The 14,114-nt window shown below is 49.1% G+C and overlaps 1 protein-coding gene across 1 annotated transcript in view; it reads right to left on the bottom strand.

Moving 5' to 3' along the window:
* NCAM1 (neural cell adhesion molecule 1) overlaps positions 1-14,114 on the bottom strand; it is a 313,366-nt gene that overhangs the window by 26,362 nt on the left and 272,890 nt on the right. Inside the window, 6 exon segments of the mRNA XM_030332629.1 lie at positions 1,517-1,519; positions 4,791-4,832; positions 6,478-6,525; positions 10,721-10,735; positions 11,853-11,984; positions 13,708-13,878. Coding sequence (XP_030188489.1) covers positions 1,517-1,519; positions 4,791-4,832; positions 6,478-6,525; positions 10,721-10,735; positions 11,853-11,984; positions 13,708-13,878 — 411 coding nt within the window.

The following is a 14,114-nucleotide window of genomic DNA, read 5'->3' as shown; positions in this document are numbered from 1 at the left end:
CACAGTCCCCCTCAGAGAAATAATGAAACCACAGGATGTGGAGTGAGACTCGGGAGTTTAGAAAATCTTAGGCTGCCAGTATCCCCTACCCTAAGGTTCACAGATTAGGTTGCCTTTTGAAGGTAGGTCAAAGTCATTAGCACGTCAGATGTTCCCCTGCTTTGGGGACACACCCACTTAGTTTCAGACAGCGTAAATACCACACATCTTTTTGGAAGTGACAGACGGCTCCAACCCAAGACCTCGCCCAGGAGTCTGGTTGTAAACGGGACTCAGCATGGGCACAGTGACCACACCCAGGAAGCTGACGTCCTCAGAGGTGGTCAGTGTGCAGGATGAGCAAGAGGGAGCATCCACAGGGCTCACACGCACAGGGGCACAAAATGAGAGGACAGACCAGGAACAGAGAACACGCATGCAACAGCTATGGATGGTTTGTCTGTGTGAATGTCGCCCAGTCAGTTCCTTGGAGACGTGAGGCCAGACGGGGACCCCTCGCATGCACGGGCACACTGGGCGGTTATTCGTGTTAGTCTGGCTTTCGTGATCAGTGCAGCCTATGTGTCTCAGGTTGTGATGTGACGTAACAATTTTCAGTTAGAAGAGAACAGAATGCATGTGACTCCCAGGGCAGGTTTTGAATAGGTGTTTGATTTTACAGTGGGGAAGTTGCAAGCAGAGGCTTCCTTTTCTCTTTATGGTAAACAAGAAATGTTTTCACAAGGTTGTGACAGTCACAATATTAACTAATTATTTTGTCACGGCTATGCGCTTAATTAGGCTATAATTTTATTTCCTTTGCTGCAAGGGTCAATCATGTGCTTCTTGATTACAAAGAGATCTCCAGTCATGGTTAAGTGCCAACTTTTGCTTTGATTTCTAACCCCCACTGTCCAGGGGGGAGGGTCACTCTTAAAAAGTGACACATCAACAATGCAAACTGCTTTCATTCCAAATTCTTAAATCTCTCCCTTCAGAAAGTCCTCAATTTGCATGAATTTTATGAAGCACTCTCATTGGTTTTGAGCAAATAGAACCTTTGCAATTGATACACTTCTCTCTGTAGCATTTCAGTGTCGTAAACAGATACATTTCACATTTTCACAGAAATGACTCATTTTAGAGCAGCTGTGGTTTTCAGAACTACTGGATAAAGTTAAACAACAATGTCATAAGGTCACTGAAAAAAAACCGCTTTCTGGGAAGTAATTTTTATGAACTCTCTGGTAAAAATTCAAGTTTGCAAACTGCGTGGTGGTAAATGTGGTTTTGCTGTGGATGGCAGTTTGTAGGGCCAAGTTTCTTGGAGCGAAATGTTAAACCAAAGCCTGCCACGGTATCAAATTGTCATGTCAAGGCTGCAAAGAATTGATGGATTCTAGAGGTGAACTGAGAACAAGAGGAAATCTCTCAAATGGCTTCACTTGGGAAATCTGAGATGGGAAGAAATGAGTGGGCCCTAGGTGCCAGGCTGTGGTCCCAGGTTTATTTCCCTAATCAGAACAAAGAGGTTTACCTTCTGTTCACCAGCGTGGACGACATCATCAGCACCATGCAAGCCACATGACAAAGTCACATGATACGCACGCACATGATTGGTTGAAAGGAAAGTGGAGGAGGTCACATGGAAAATACAAAAAAATTAAAAACTGATGTAAACAATGGGCAGGGAGAAAAATCAACAACAAAATCACAGACTAAATAAAAGGAGAAATCAAATTAAATTAGCAGCATATATAGGAAACATTGGGAGTACAGTAAAACTGCCCAGAAATAGAAGGATAATAAACCGTAAAGAGCATTTGGTTAACGACACCAATAAGCATTAGATACAGCTGCAACACTGCATATTAATACCACATCAAGGAGTATGTAAACTTGTTGGAAATAGGGAGGTGTTTCTGCCGGGACCCAGATGTCAAAGTCAATCCAGGAGACTGCTGAAGGAAAAAAAAAAAAGCAAGTTATTATTCACAGATTCCAGAAATCTCTCAGCATCCTTGGGAAACGAGGGCAATCAAGGAGAACACGGGTCGTGCAGGAGAAGTCTCCAGACTGTGTGTCCTGTAAGAACAAAATATTACGTTACACTGAGAAAAGCCATTGCCTGTTTCCTTTGGTGCATGAGGAGAGGGGGAGTGGGTGCAGGCCAGAGGAGGCAGCCCTGGGGATTCCCTCCTCGCTTTCCAATTCATCTACCCGCATTATCCCGGAGCTCCCAGTGACAGCCCCGTTGAGACACCTGTGAAGGCAGAGGCTAGTCACTGCACAAAGGGATGAGGTTTCCTTCTGGTGGTCAAGACAGTGGCTCCATCAACACTGAGGAGCGAAAGTGAACGGACCCCTGGCCCCACGAGCTAAGACTCTGACCCTGACCAAGTGCTTGGGCATTGCTGGACACATTTATCTCTCCAGACTTGTGGCTACACTTGATAAGATATGGATTTGATTGTGATCGTTAAAAAAAATGTTTGGATTTGTCCACGTTCCTTTTTGTCATCTGTTGTATTTATACTCTAATTTGTTACTGAATGACCTGCCTTGTCCAAAGGCAGTTTGGGTTTCCTGCCTTCACTTGCACAGGCCAGGGGAAGATCAGCGAAATGCCAGTTGAAGCTAAGAGAAGGGCAAAGAGGGGAGGCGGAGAGATCTTTCTGTCCAGAGCACGACCACTGCTTAAAAATAATGCAAGAGAAATATGCTTCAACCCCGTTACATATTCTTGACGCTCTGAGCGGATGGAGGCTGTGCTTCCTACTGTCTGAAACTGTACAGGCTCTGGCACATTCCAACCAAGGGTATCCTGTGGGGATTACATTCACCTGATCACTTTCTCTTTTGATTTTATCTAGGACACCCTCGTTCACTCAGAAGTATAAATGGATCAGCACACACACACACCCACACACACACACACCCACACACACTCCATAGCAAAAACAGGAGACATTATTTATTTTCATCCCTATTGATTGGCTGACGATCGATGGATTGTTGTACGCATCTAGCTACTCTGCTCTTAGCTCCACTGTATTCACACGTGCTACCTTTTGCCTTATTGTTGAGGAATGTGCTCATGCCAAATACAGGCTGCTGCCCAAGTGTGACGGTCTTTCCTTCATCCCAGTATCCACTGGGACTTAAATTTAGGTCAGTAGTCCAATGGCGCACGCGCGCGCGCACACACACACACACACACACACACACACAAGACACTTTCTTCTCTTTGATGTCACTTTCTAGGCATTTTATCTGTGGACAGAAACGTCTGATGTTTAAAAAGTAAACATCTGTCAGGGGAGAACACCGAATTCCTCCTTAAGGATAAATCTGGATTCAAGGTTCCAGGGAGGACCAATCTACAGTGAGACACCTTAAGTATAACCGAGCTGTGCAAATGCATTACATAGCCTACAATGCCAGGTCCACACACCACACCAAGCTGGGAAGACCAGGAACACGGCTGTTAGAAGAAGAAAGGGTGCTATTAATTGCATTCTTTTTCCCAAATGCAAAAAACAAACAAAAAAACAACCCACCCCCAAAACAACCCATCATCTGAGTGAAGCCCGCACAAGCACAGTTCCATGTCCCCTGCTCTGCTCTGCCGACAAAGTGAAACCTGGAAAGCATCAGGAATTAAAATTCATTGCAGCACACACACACACAGAACACCAAGAAAGCAGACCCTCAGCTATGTTCTGCAGCAGAGAAAAGAACCATTTCATGCAACACACAGAACCAGGAAACTCTTTTCTTCTCTGTTCAATTATGTATCAGAAAGGAGCGGGAGCGAGTGGGAGCTATATTTTGCATACATGCTTTCTGCCTTCTCTGGCTACTGCTCAATGGATGCATGTCATTTCTTCCTGTGCACTCAGAAATATAGGATCTAAACCCCCACATGGCCATGGAAACCGCTGTAAACACACACACACACACACACACACACACACACACACACAGGGGATCCTGTTGACTTGGGACTTAAGGCCTAACACACAAGCTCACCTCATTAGAGCATTATAAAGGCAAGCTTGGAACATGTCACAGTTGTGATGAAGTGTAATGTTTTCCACAAGTCTGGCCCCAACTGTACCCTCAGCAGATGAATTCCAGAGCTCTGATCTGGACTCTGGGTAACAAACTTGAGGGGGCTTGGCTATGCTTCCTGGGGCCACCATTTTCCTAGCTCTGAGGAGGAGGGCTGTGAGGAGGCCTCTGCCCCCCTGTGCCCTGTGCGTTCCTCATGACCCCTTGCCTCGCCTCAAGGTGCCACGAAGCAGGGCATGCTGTCAGGAAGTAGCAGCTCCTGCCCTCTCTGCTGGCCCCTCCACCTCCCACCTCTCTATTTTTCTCTATTCCTTCCCTTGTTCTCAGTCTTGGCAACGTGCGCATGCGTGCGTGCGTGCGTGCGCGCGCGTGTGTGTGTGTGTGTGTGTGTATGCATGTGTGCCACGCTTCAGAGGGGAGGGACAACTAAAGCGGGGAAGAGATGCTGTTCTTTTGTCTCCTTGGTTTTTCTCTGATCCTATTCTGTTGTTTCACACAAAGGGAAATTTGGAAAACTCTCTTCATGCAGAACGTTCTTCACATAATCACCCCAGCTCTTCCTGGTCTCCTGGCCACGCAGACAGCATGCGTAGGAAACCACACCAGGCGGAGAGCCTCCATGCATTCACAACTGTTACTGTTAATACAAGGGACAATGTCAGGCAGCACCGTGACCCAGAAGTCAGCTCGGCAACAAGCAGCAATCTGGCCAAGAGCCGCCATAACTCTATACTCACTAGACGGTTCGGTGGTTGGGAGGGCAGGAAGAGGCCAGGTTGCTATGGAAACACGAAGGGCAGACAGGGCACAGAAAGGTGAAGGAGAGAATGGAGATATAAATTATATTCATAAGTAAACATATGAATGTGTTTATATACATATATAGACATTATTATAAAGAAAGCAGGGGATATTCTCTCATTTCCTCCTTCCCTGATTTATCAGTGTAAATATAGAGATTTAAAAAAAAATTATCAGAGATCTTGCTGACAAATCACTCTCCTGTGGCGAGAAAAAACATATTTACTCATTTACCCTCATCCACTCTGACCACAAATTCCAGCTACTATGTGCTGGGTACTGTTGTCTTGGGTTTTTCATACTTAGTCTTGAATTTTCACAGATACCTATGAGACAGGTAGAATCTATCATTTGAGAGCTACGAACTCTGGCGTTCAGGAGGCTGAGTGACTCATTCAGGGTCATGGAGCTGTGCAAAGAGGGAGCAGACATGGGATTTGGACCCAAGGCTGTTTCTGGTTCTCAAGCCCGAATGCCTGCTGTTCCAGCCACTGCCTGGACATCACCACCTGGTGTGGCGGGGCTGTTTCTAAGCCAAACAGATTCAACAGGCGGCTTCTGAGTGAGGGCCTGAGTTGCCTCCTGAGGCTGTGCCCAACGTGCAGCAGCTTCTGATACTCCAGGGAGGATACAGCCAGGTGGGCGGTGCCTGCCCCCTGCTTGCCCCCGACGGCTGCTCTGGGCACCTGCTGGCATGACGACTTGGGCCTCATGCAGCTGCTGTCTCCCTTTGCTCTCCACGCACCAACCCCCAACACACACCAAAAGCTGGGTTCAAAACTCCGAGTCAGAGGCACAGAGCTCTCTCCTGAGCCCCCGAGGGAACAGAAGGACAGGGCAGCCAAATGAAACAAGATCATAAATGAGCGAGGCTCAATCAGGAATGACGAAGCCTGACGCCAACCAGGTTTGGCAGTCCTGCTTCTGGGTGGGCAAACACAGCTTGGTGAGCGCTACAATGTTTTTTTTTGGGGGGGGTGCGGGAGGAGGGCCATTTACTCATCCTATTTTATGGAAGAGAAAAACAAGGCTCACTTGTGAAGGGTTAAGTGACTTGCCTGAGCGCCTACGGCCAGGCACATCTGTGAGCAGACACTGTTTATTTTCCCACAAATATTTACGAGACAAGTATGCATTTATGGAGAAAGTGAAAGCTACAGGCCTCGCTATCTAATTTCAGTGTCTGAATCCAACTGTGCCAATTAAAATGAAGGGTGAAAACACAACACCCCAAAGCATTTCTTATGACCCTGCCGAACAGATATTTTCCTTGGCAAATTCCTTTGGTTTTTCCGAATGTCAGCTTGAGTCCAGCCTGGGAAGAATCCTGAGGACAGGGCCCGGCTGGGCTGCGCCGGCCCCGGGGAAGCCTGGCTGCACGATTTTCAGTCCAGAGCAATGCCTGTCACTTGCCTACCCTCCATCTGGGGGTGTGGGCGGGGGCAGGGGAATGTGGGACGCTCTGTGCCTTCCTCTCTTCTCATTTGCTTCTCTAAAACCTAGTGCTGCTTTCTGCCAACAGAGTTGAATTATCACCTGGTGAAGGAGATAACATTACGCAGACCCACCGTGGCTGGTGGAAAAGCAGCCTTTGGAGAGACGGATGAAGAAAATGATACTCACTATTGGGATGAGACAATGGAGCGGGGGTGGAGGAGCTAGTAGGAGCCGCTGAGGAAAGAAACATGAAGGTAAAGAAAAAAGAGAAGAAAAAAAAGCTCATTGAGGCACAGATACCGAATGAAAAAAAAAAACGGAAGAGTCACCCAAGGGTGTCAGTGGCAGGAGCTGAAGCGGGTTAAAGCGAGGAGGAAAAACACCATGCATGAGGGCAGGTGGCCTGCGGGCCAGCGGAGAGCAGGGCTCTCTGACTTCAGACCGCAAGCCTGTGTCTCTGCCAAGCCCCAGGGTTCAGGTAAGGGACGGGGCCAGGAGCAGCGGCAGAGGCCTGCAGCCCCGCCTGAAACAAACCGCGGGTTCAGCAGGACCAGCCGTCTCCATGCGATCACATGTCAGGAGGAGAGGGAACCTGGAGCCCGGCTTAAGGGGAATGTGGAAAAAAGGAGGCTTTGGCTTTTCACATGCTAGAGGTCCATATGCGCTCCTGTACAGGCCGATGTCTCCACTCCAGGCGTGTGCGTGGAGCAAAGCCTGTAGGCCTCATTCTCTCATCTCAATGTCCCAATGACACAGAAATGACCTTCCTACTCAAAGTCTACTACTGGGCGAGGTCCAGGATTGTTTGGCATCCGGATGATACCCTAACCCCCACTTCCCTCCAAGACCCCACACGGGTTCTCCAGATGCTGCTGAGAGCGTTACTCTCGCTCTCTCTTGGACAAAGGGGATGCTAAAGAGACTGGAACTAGATAAGTAACGCTCACCCCACTTTCGGCTTGGAGGACCGTCAGCGAGGGCTCGTCTGACGCATCCTGGACACTGAACAGATGTCCAGTTTTCTGCTGGCAAATATTCTGAGGTTGTCCCATCAACAATCACAAAACAAAGTTCCCTCTGGGAGCTAGATGAAAATCTGAAAAAACATCACCGTATCTCCAACACTGCCTGGGCACTCATGGTTTGGTCTTCCTTTTCCCTCCCAGATGAGGCACCTCATTAAACCACGTGAGTACAAGGTCACTGGAGTCAGAGCAAGATGGCCTACTAACTCATGGTGACTTGAGGGTCTGGTTAATTCACGTGCAAGTGTATCTCTTTTACTTTTTTGGCTTCAAATGTTTGCATACCTGTCCATATTATTCTGGAAAAGGGGTGGAGTTTTTATCTGTTTTAAACACAATATATTAGAATACGTTTAATTTATACTTGCAGTGTGCCATCCTGGGGGCAAAATTTTGTGAACACAAACATCTCAGGATGCCTCTTTTACAAAGGAGAGACTCATTCATAATCTGTATACCCTGAAAGAAATGGTCTATTTTGCTTCACAGTTCAGAAGCAAATTAAGAGGTAAACATTCAGGCAATGAACTTCTGAAGGCGTGTGGCTCAATCACAGAGAACAGGATGCACGCTCAAATGTCACATCATCGGGTTAGGGCCTCGGGAGCTTTGATAGGGAAGCGGCCCCTCCCAAGGCAAACGGAGGTTGTGAGCTTTCCACCGTGACAACACGCAGACATCTGGCCTAAAAGACATGAAGCAGGGACATCTTTCCAGGCTGCAGTTCTAGCTCCTTGTTTGGAGTCACAGCTGCCTCGTTACCTTCACACGCATGTACGAACGGGACACAAAGGAACCTTCCAACAGGTGAACCGATGCTTTCTAATATGGCAGCCCAGAAGCAGGAGCTCTCTGAGGTTACCTGTGGCTTTGGCACGTTCATGCCCCCGAAGGTGGGTGAGTCTATTAGGGAGCCAGGAGAGCAACCCCATTATCGGCACATCTCAAGGCACTTCAAGAGGTAAACTAATGTAAAATGCACTGGCTTTCACCTACTGCCTCCTAACCAGGGGGTGGGGGATGGAGGATGGGGTAGGGTGTCTGGCAGCAAGGACTCTCTCTGTTCGGCATGACGGCGTGTTGACCCTGGGTACCTTCTCTCCCTTGGGGTGAGTGTGCACCTAGGGCCTAACTCCAGCATCACGGGCTCAGGCTGTCCACGTGCACCCCAACATTATAGGAGGGGAAAGCACTTCTAACAGGCGAGATGAGCCGGTGTCAGAAACCAACGCTGCTGGTTCTTGGGCTTGGTGTAAGCATGCAGCTAAACTGGTGGCTGATTTCACACAAGCTTTGTGCCTTCTGAGGGAGGGAGAACTCAGAGAAGTCCTTCCTAAAACGTGCCCTCACTTGCCAGTAGCAGTCAGTCAGTGGGTTTGGTCTTGGGCGTGATAGATGCTGGAGTCGCCCTTCCAACTGTATTCTTCTTCAGGATGGGTCTGGGTACCCCTGGGGCCAGGCCCTCCCTTCAGCCCCTCTAGGAAGGTCATGAGGGTACAGGAAATACCATAATAACCAACTGTAGTGAGCGTATGATGTTCTCACACGTACGTTGCCTCTTATCCAGTTCAAGTTCTTGACAAAGGCACTCAATGCTAAGGCTGGGCCACGACTCTTCTTATCTAAGAGGAGTTTGATTTTTTTTTTTTTTTTTTTTTTTTTGGTAATTCTTTAGGCCATAACTTATAGATAATTGAGAAAACTGACTTTGCATGCCTCTAGCAATGCCTGCTGCTGGATCGTTCATGATCTACTTGGAATGGACAGCTGACCACACCATTTTCCAAAGGGCCTCTTGGAATCTGGGTTAATTACCCACTTTCCTACTAGCAGATAACAAACAATGAGGTCTAGAGGTCTCTCTCTTTTTTTAAATTAAACACGACTTTTAAACACAGCATCTGTTTAAGAAATTCTTTACCTTTACAAGGGCTGAGCTGGCAATGAATGAAAATCACTTACAGGCTTTGAACTCTAAGACCCAGTTACTCTGATTCGGTACTCAAACCCCAAGTACTAGTAAGCAACTCAAAAGGAGGCCTCATCCCAGCCTTCCTGTCTATGATGTACCAAGCCACATTCATTTACTGGTCAAAATTCGGAAGAGTAGAAGCCCAAACTGAGAGTAAAGATCCAGGAGCAAGTGCTCTCACCTTCAGAGCTGCCCCTTCTGAGTTTCCTGGGGGCCTGGGTGCCAACGGGAGCTGACAGCTGTCACTCTTAACCTGACCACTCCAATCCCGATCCTGACTCTTTCCAGAACCGGTTCATTCAGGAACCAAGTCTGCTGAGATCATGGATTCAGCGCTTGCTGAAAATCTCCGAACGCCTACACTGAGCTACTTAGTTTCTGCTGTGGCTGCAATATTTCTGAATAAATTTAAAAAGATAAGCTTCCCTGAGTGCCTTTCAGGAGCTAGGAGCTTTTATGAAAAGAGTGTGCGGTTTTCCGAATACCTTTTCTTGTGAGTCTCTCTGGGTAACACTGAACTCAGCCTAGGAAGCAAGGGGTAAGCGTCAGCGGGAGTGAGGCTTGGGGGGCATCTTATAGCCCAAGATCAGACCCCTGCCCCCGCCCTCGCCCCCGCCACCGTGGAGGGGGCGGGCTTCTGTAGCCCTTGCTCCTTAGGTTCACTATTTACAGCTTACATGTCCTTCCCACGGAGAACTCCCCTCCCTATATGCTTGGCAGTGAAGATACTAAGGAGCTGGTCAGTCTTTTCCAAACGTGGAAATGTGGAAATGCACACTGCAAATAACCTCCCTCTAAAGAACACAACTGACTGCAAGTGGGGATTTAACCCCAGCAGCTGCCTGCAGCACCTACCTGTGACTTGGGAGCCAAAGCTCATGTTACCCTTTACAACTGCGGCTGCCGCTTGGGCCTCCTAGAGCCCCCCAGCTGCCACAGACAGAAAGGGGAGGCACTACGAGCTCGAGCCTTTTATGTCCTCAAGGCAAAAGCGCAAGTCCTTTCAGCTGCTTTTCCCTGGGAAGGGATTCTGAATCCCTGGTGTGGCTGCGGTCACTTCTCTGGCATCCTGGCAGGAGGGGAGGCGGTGCTCTCGCGTGTTACTCAGAGACCGCCCGCAGACCCACCTTGCTTAGCTTGGCGCGCAGCGGCATTGCCACGGGGAGTCATCACACACAGAAATTGATCAATCAACACAATTTCGAAGGACACAGAAATTGCATGCTCTACAACAGGACGAGTGTTAGCCTCTTGGAGGAACCTACAGACATTAACAGGAGCACAACTAGACCAAGGTCAGTGTGGTTAGGGCCCGGACAGCATCATCTACTTCAGCCTAGGGACGAAAAAAGGGACCAGAACTAAATTAAGAACTAGGACTAGCAGATGTTAACACTATAGAAACAGATAATGACGTATGAGAGGCACTTACGTGGAAGAGGGCTGTCTGCATTTCCCATGGATGGAACACAGACGATAAGAAAAGACAAGAGACAGACCCAAGGGGGAAAAAAAAAAGATGTAAAAGAAATGAATAGACTCAGGACAGCACATGGAATTGGAAATTCAAATTATCACGTTATTTCAAATCCAGAAAGAAGCAGTTCCTGCAGAAAGAGGATGAGACAGGCCTGCTTCTGGAAAAGGTAGGGGACTGCTTGCCGGCCTCTGGCTTCAAAGAGAAGGAAGCAAGGGACTGCCCTGCGTGGCTTTTCATCCCAGGAACGAGAGAGGACCCAGGGATCCCTGTGACCGCTCAAGGAGTCGGGCTGTGCTGCACCTGCTATAGCTGGGAGGATGCACGGTCCTCCCAGAGGTTTGGGGCTATGGAGGGATATCAGCAGAGCCTGGCCTTCTGTGGGACAGCGGGGAAAGCGAGGCAGGCAGGGTGAGGGAAAAGGGAATGATGGAGGAAAGCGGTTGCCATCCTGAATGGATCAGGAAGAAGCGCCTCTCTGGAAAGAGGCCCCAAGGGAGGGAGGCCCTGAGGCGCGCTCCTGGCGGGAGGGAGGAGGAGCAGAAGAGTCAGGGGCCTCAGCCACCCTTTTCCCTCGTGCACTGCTGGGCTCTTGCTCCTGCACATACATCGCACAGCGGCCCCTGCATTTCCGTAACGTCATCTCTCTGCTGTGGCAAAAATCCCACGCCTAATTACACGAACCATCATTGTCTTTACCCTCTTCCTTCAAGTCACGGGGTGCTTTAGGGCCTTTGTGACCTGTGTCCAAAAGCAGTGTCTCCCAAATCCCTCCACAACATGCCTCTGCGTCTCTGCCCGCTCCCTTTACGATGCGTCAGGGGCTTCCTCCCTGGCTGTTATTCTAACAGGAGGGACCCGCTACTGTGACAGTGTCACCAGGCACTTTGGGGAAGAGAACAGAAGGGGCTGGGCATCAGCCATCACTGAGGGCCAAGGAACTAGGAGGTGGGACCTCCTGGAGCAGAGGAAGCTGAAAGACAAAAGCTGTCATCCAAACCATGGATGGGGCAGCTCAGGGTCCCCTCTGCCCCTGAGGAGAAGAGGGTGGGGATGGGGAAGAGGCAGGGCAGCTGCTTTTACTTACGGACTGGCTGCGTCTTGAACTCAGAGGCTGTGCTGATCTCCCCCAGCCCCTTGCCGTTGAGGGCCGCCAGCCGCACCGCGTACGTCGTCTCCGGCTTCAGGCCCACGATGGTGACAATGCCCTCCATGTTGGCTATTGCGAGAATATGAGAAGGATCACAAAGGGTGGAAAGCCCATTAGTAAAATGGCGCAGCCGCTGTGGAACGCAGCATGGCAGGTCCTCAAGAAATTAAACATGGCATTTCCATGTGATCTACGTCTGGGTATATCAAAAGAATTGAAAGCAGGAAGTGGAACAGATACTTGCCCACCCATGTTCAGAGTAGCACTGTTCACAATTGCCAAAGAGAGGAACAACCCAAGTGTCCATCAATGGACGAGTGGACGCACACGGTGTGGTACTGATACAGTGGAGTTTTCAGGCAGCTTTAACACGGAACGAACTCACTCGGACACGTGCTACAATGTAGGTGGACCTGATGACATCAGGCTAAGTAAGCCGGACACAGAAGGACATGTTCCACTCATCTGTAGTAGTTAGAAGAGTCAACTACACAGAGACAGGAAGTAGAATGGTGGTTGCTGGGGCTGGAGGGAGGTGGGAATGGGGAGCTAGTGTTTAACGGGCACTGAGTTTAGGATTATGAAAAGTTCTGGAGACGGATGGTGGGGATGGTTGCACAATAACGTGACGGTACCTAATGCCACTGAACTTCACACTTAAACATGGCTAAAATGGTAAATTTCACATTCCACATATTTCACCACAACAAAAATAGAATCGAATGTTGATTATATTTGAATTAAATATATCTATATATATATAGATCGATCGATCTATCTATCTATCTATCTATCTATCTATCTATCTATCTATCTATCTATCTAAAGGGCAGGGGAGGGTAGAATCCAGCTTGTAGCAATGACCAAAAAAAGAAAACAAAGCCAGCTGGTCTTTCACACGGGGTCGACTTGCCATAGAGCTGGTGTGAGGTTTCAGAGGGAAGTTGGCGAGATAAAGAGATTGTTTTCTTCTGGCTCCAAATGGACAGCCCAGAAACTCCTCAGGTTCCCCACCCCCCAAAAGCTGAAGGAGTGATGGAGGCTACACGGTGAAATAAATTCTCAGTAAAAAGGGCCGGAAGGCAGCCACCCTTGTTACCACATACCGGACCAGGATTAAAACTTTCTATGGAAACAAAAGTACTTCACTGGTGTATAAAACCCCGCAGGGAGAGTTACACACGGTTGTATACTCGGTCTTCAGGGCAAAACAGTCCAGGCTCAAAATCTTCAAACTGTAGGCATCCAAGGGTCATTTTTAAAATTTTAGTTTGGAAATCTATCACAGGATGAATTTAAGAGCAGACTTGTCTCTCTGGCAATTTGTTGTGTGGTTAATACCATCATTACAGGGCAGCCCCTGAGTACACCAAGCAAGATGGATGGGTGACGGCAGAGAACCCCCAGCCCGGATCACCCACAGGTGCAGGGCAGGGGCGGTCTGGACTCATCCAGTTGTGCTTAGCACCTAAGTAGGGCTTCTGCTTGGAGCGTGCTTGAGATGGCCTCGTCTTAGCGTGTCCTGAGAAGCAGGTTCTGACGTACCAGGGGACAGACGGCCAACACTTCCAGAGGAGATGTGACCGTGCCCGAATTCCAGAGGGACAGGGATGGTGCTGCAGCAAAGGAACACGGACGGATGGCAGGCTGTGGCATCTGGCTTCCTCAGCAGGTGAGAGCGATGTGCCATTCTACCCGGGTGTGCAGTCAGGGGCCCGGCACCAGGGGTGAGCGTCTGCCCAGCACCGAGAAACCGATCATTCTAAAGGAAACGCTGACTCTTCCCACTTACCCTCCTTGGCATCATACCACTTGAAATGCCACACTTCTTCACCCACTGCTCTCCACTCGGCCTTGTATTTGAGGATGGGCACACCACCTGTGGCCTCTGGTTCATCAAACTGCACCTGTGCTGTGCTAGAGTACGGCTCCACCTGGTCGATGGACGGTGAAGATGGGGTGTCTGTGGGGAGGGCACATATGGAGACCCAGGTGAGCCCGATTAGGTCCAGGACATGACTCCCAGTCACAAAGCATGTCTCTCGTTTGTACTCATTCTTGGGAATCTTGTCACCCGTCTCCCGTTCCCCAGCCCGCCTCACCCTATCATTCCCTCCCAACATGCGCCGTGCCCACACCCTTGAACCTCCATAGGCTCCTTGCTTCCTGACCCTCTGTCTTTGGCTACCCTGGCCCTCT

Source organism: Lynx canadensis, chromosome D1, assembly GCF_007474595.2.
Source record: "Lynx canadensis isolate LIC74 chromosome D1, mLynCan4.pri.v2, whole genome shotgun sequence".
NCBI lineage: Eukaryota > Metazoa > Chordata > Mammalia > Carnivora > Felidae > Lynx > Lynx canadensis.
Note: the sequence above shows the minus strand (reverse complement) of the source record. Positions and strands in the feature narration are given on the sequence as shown.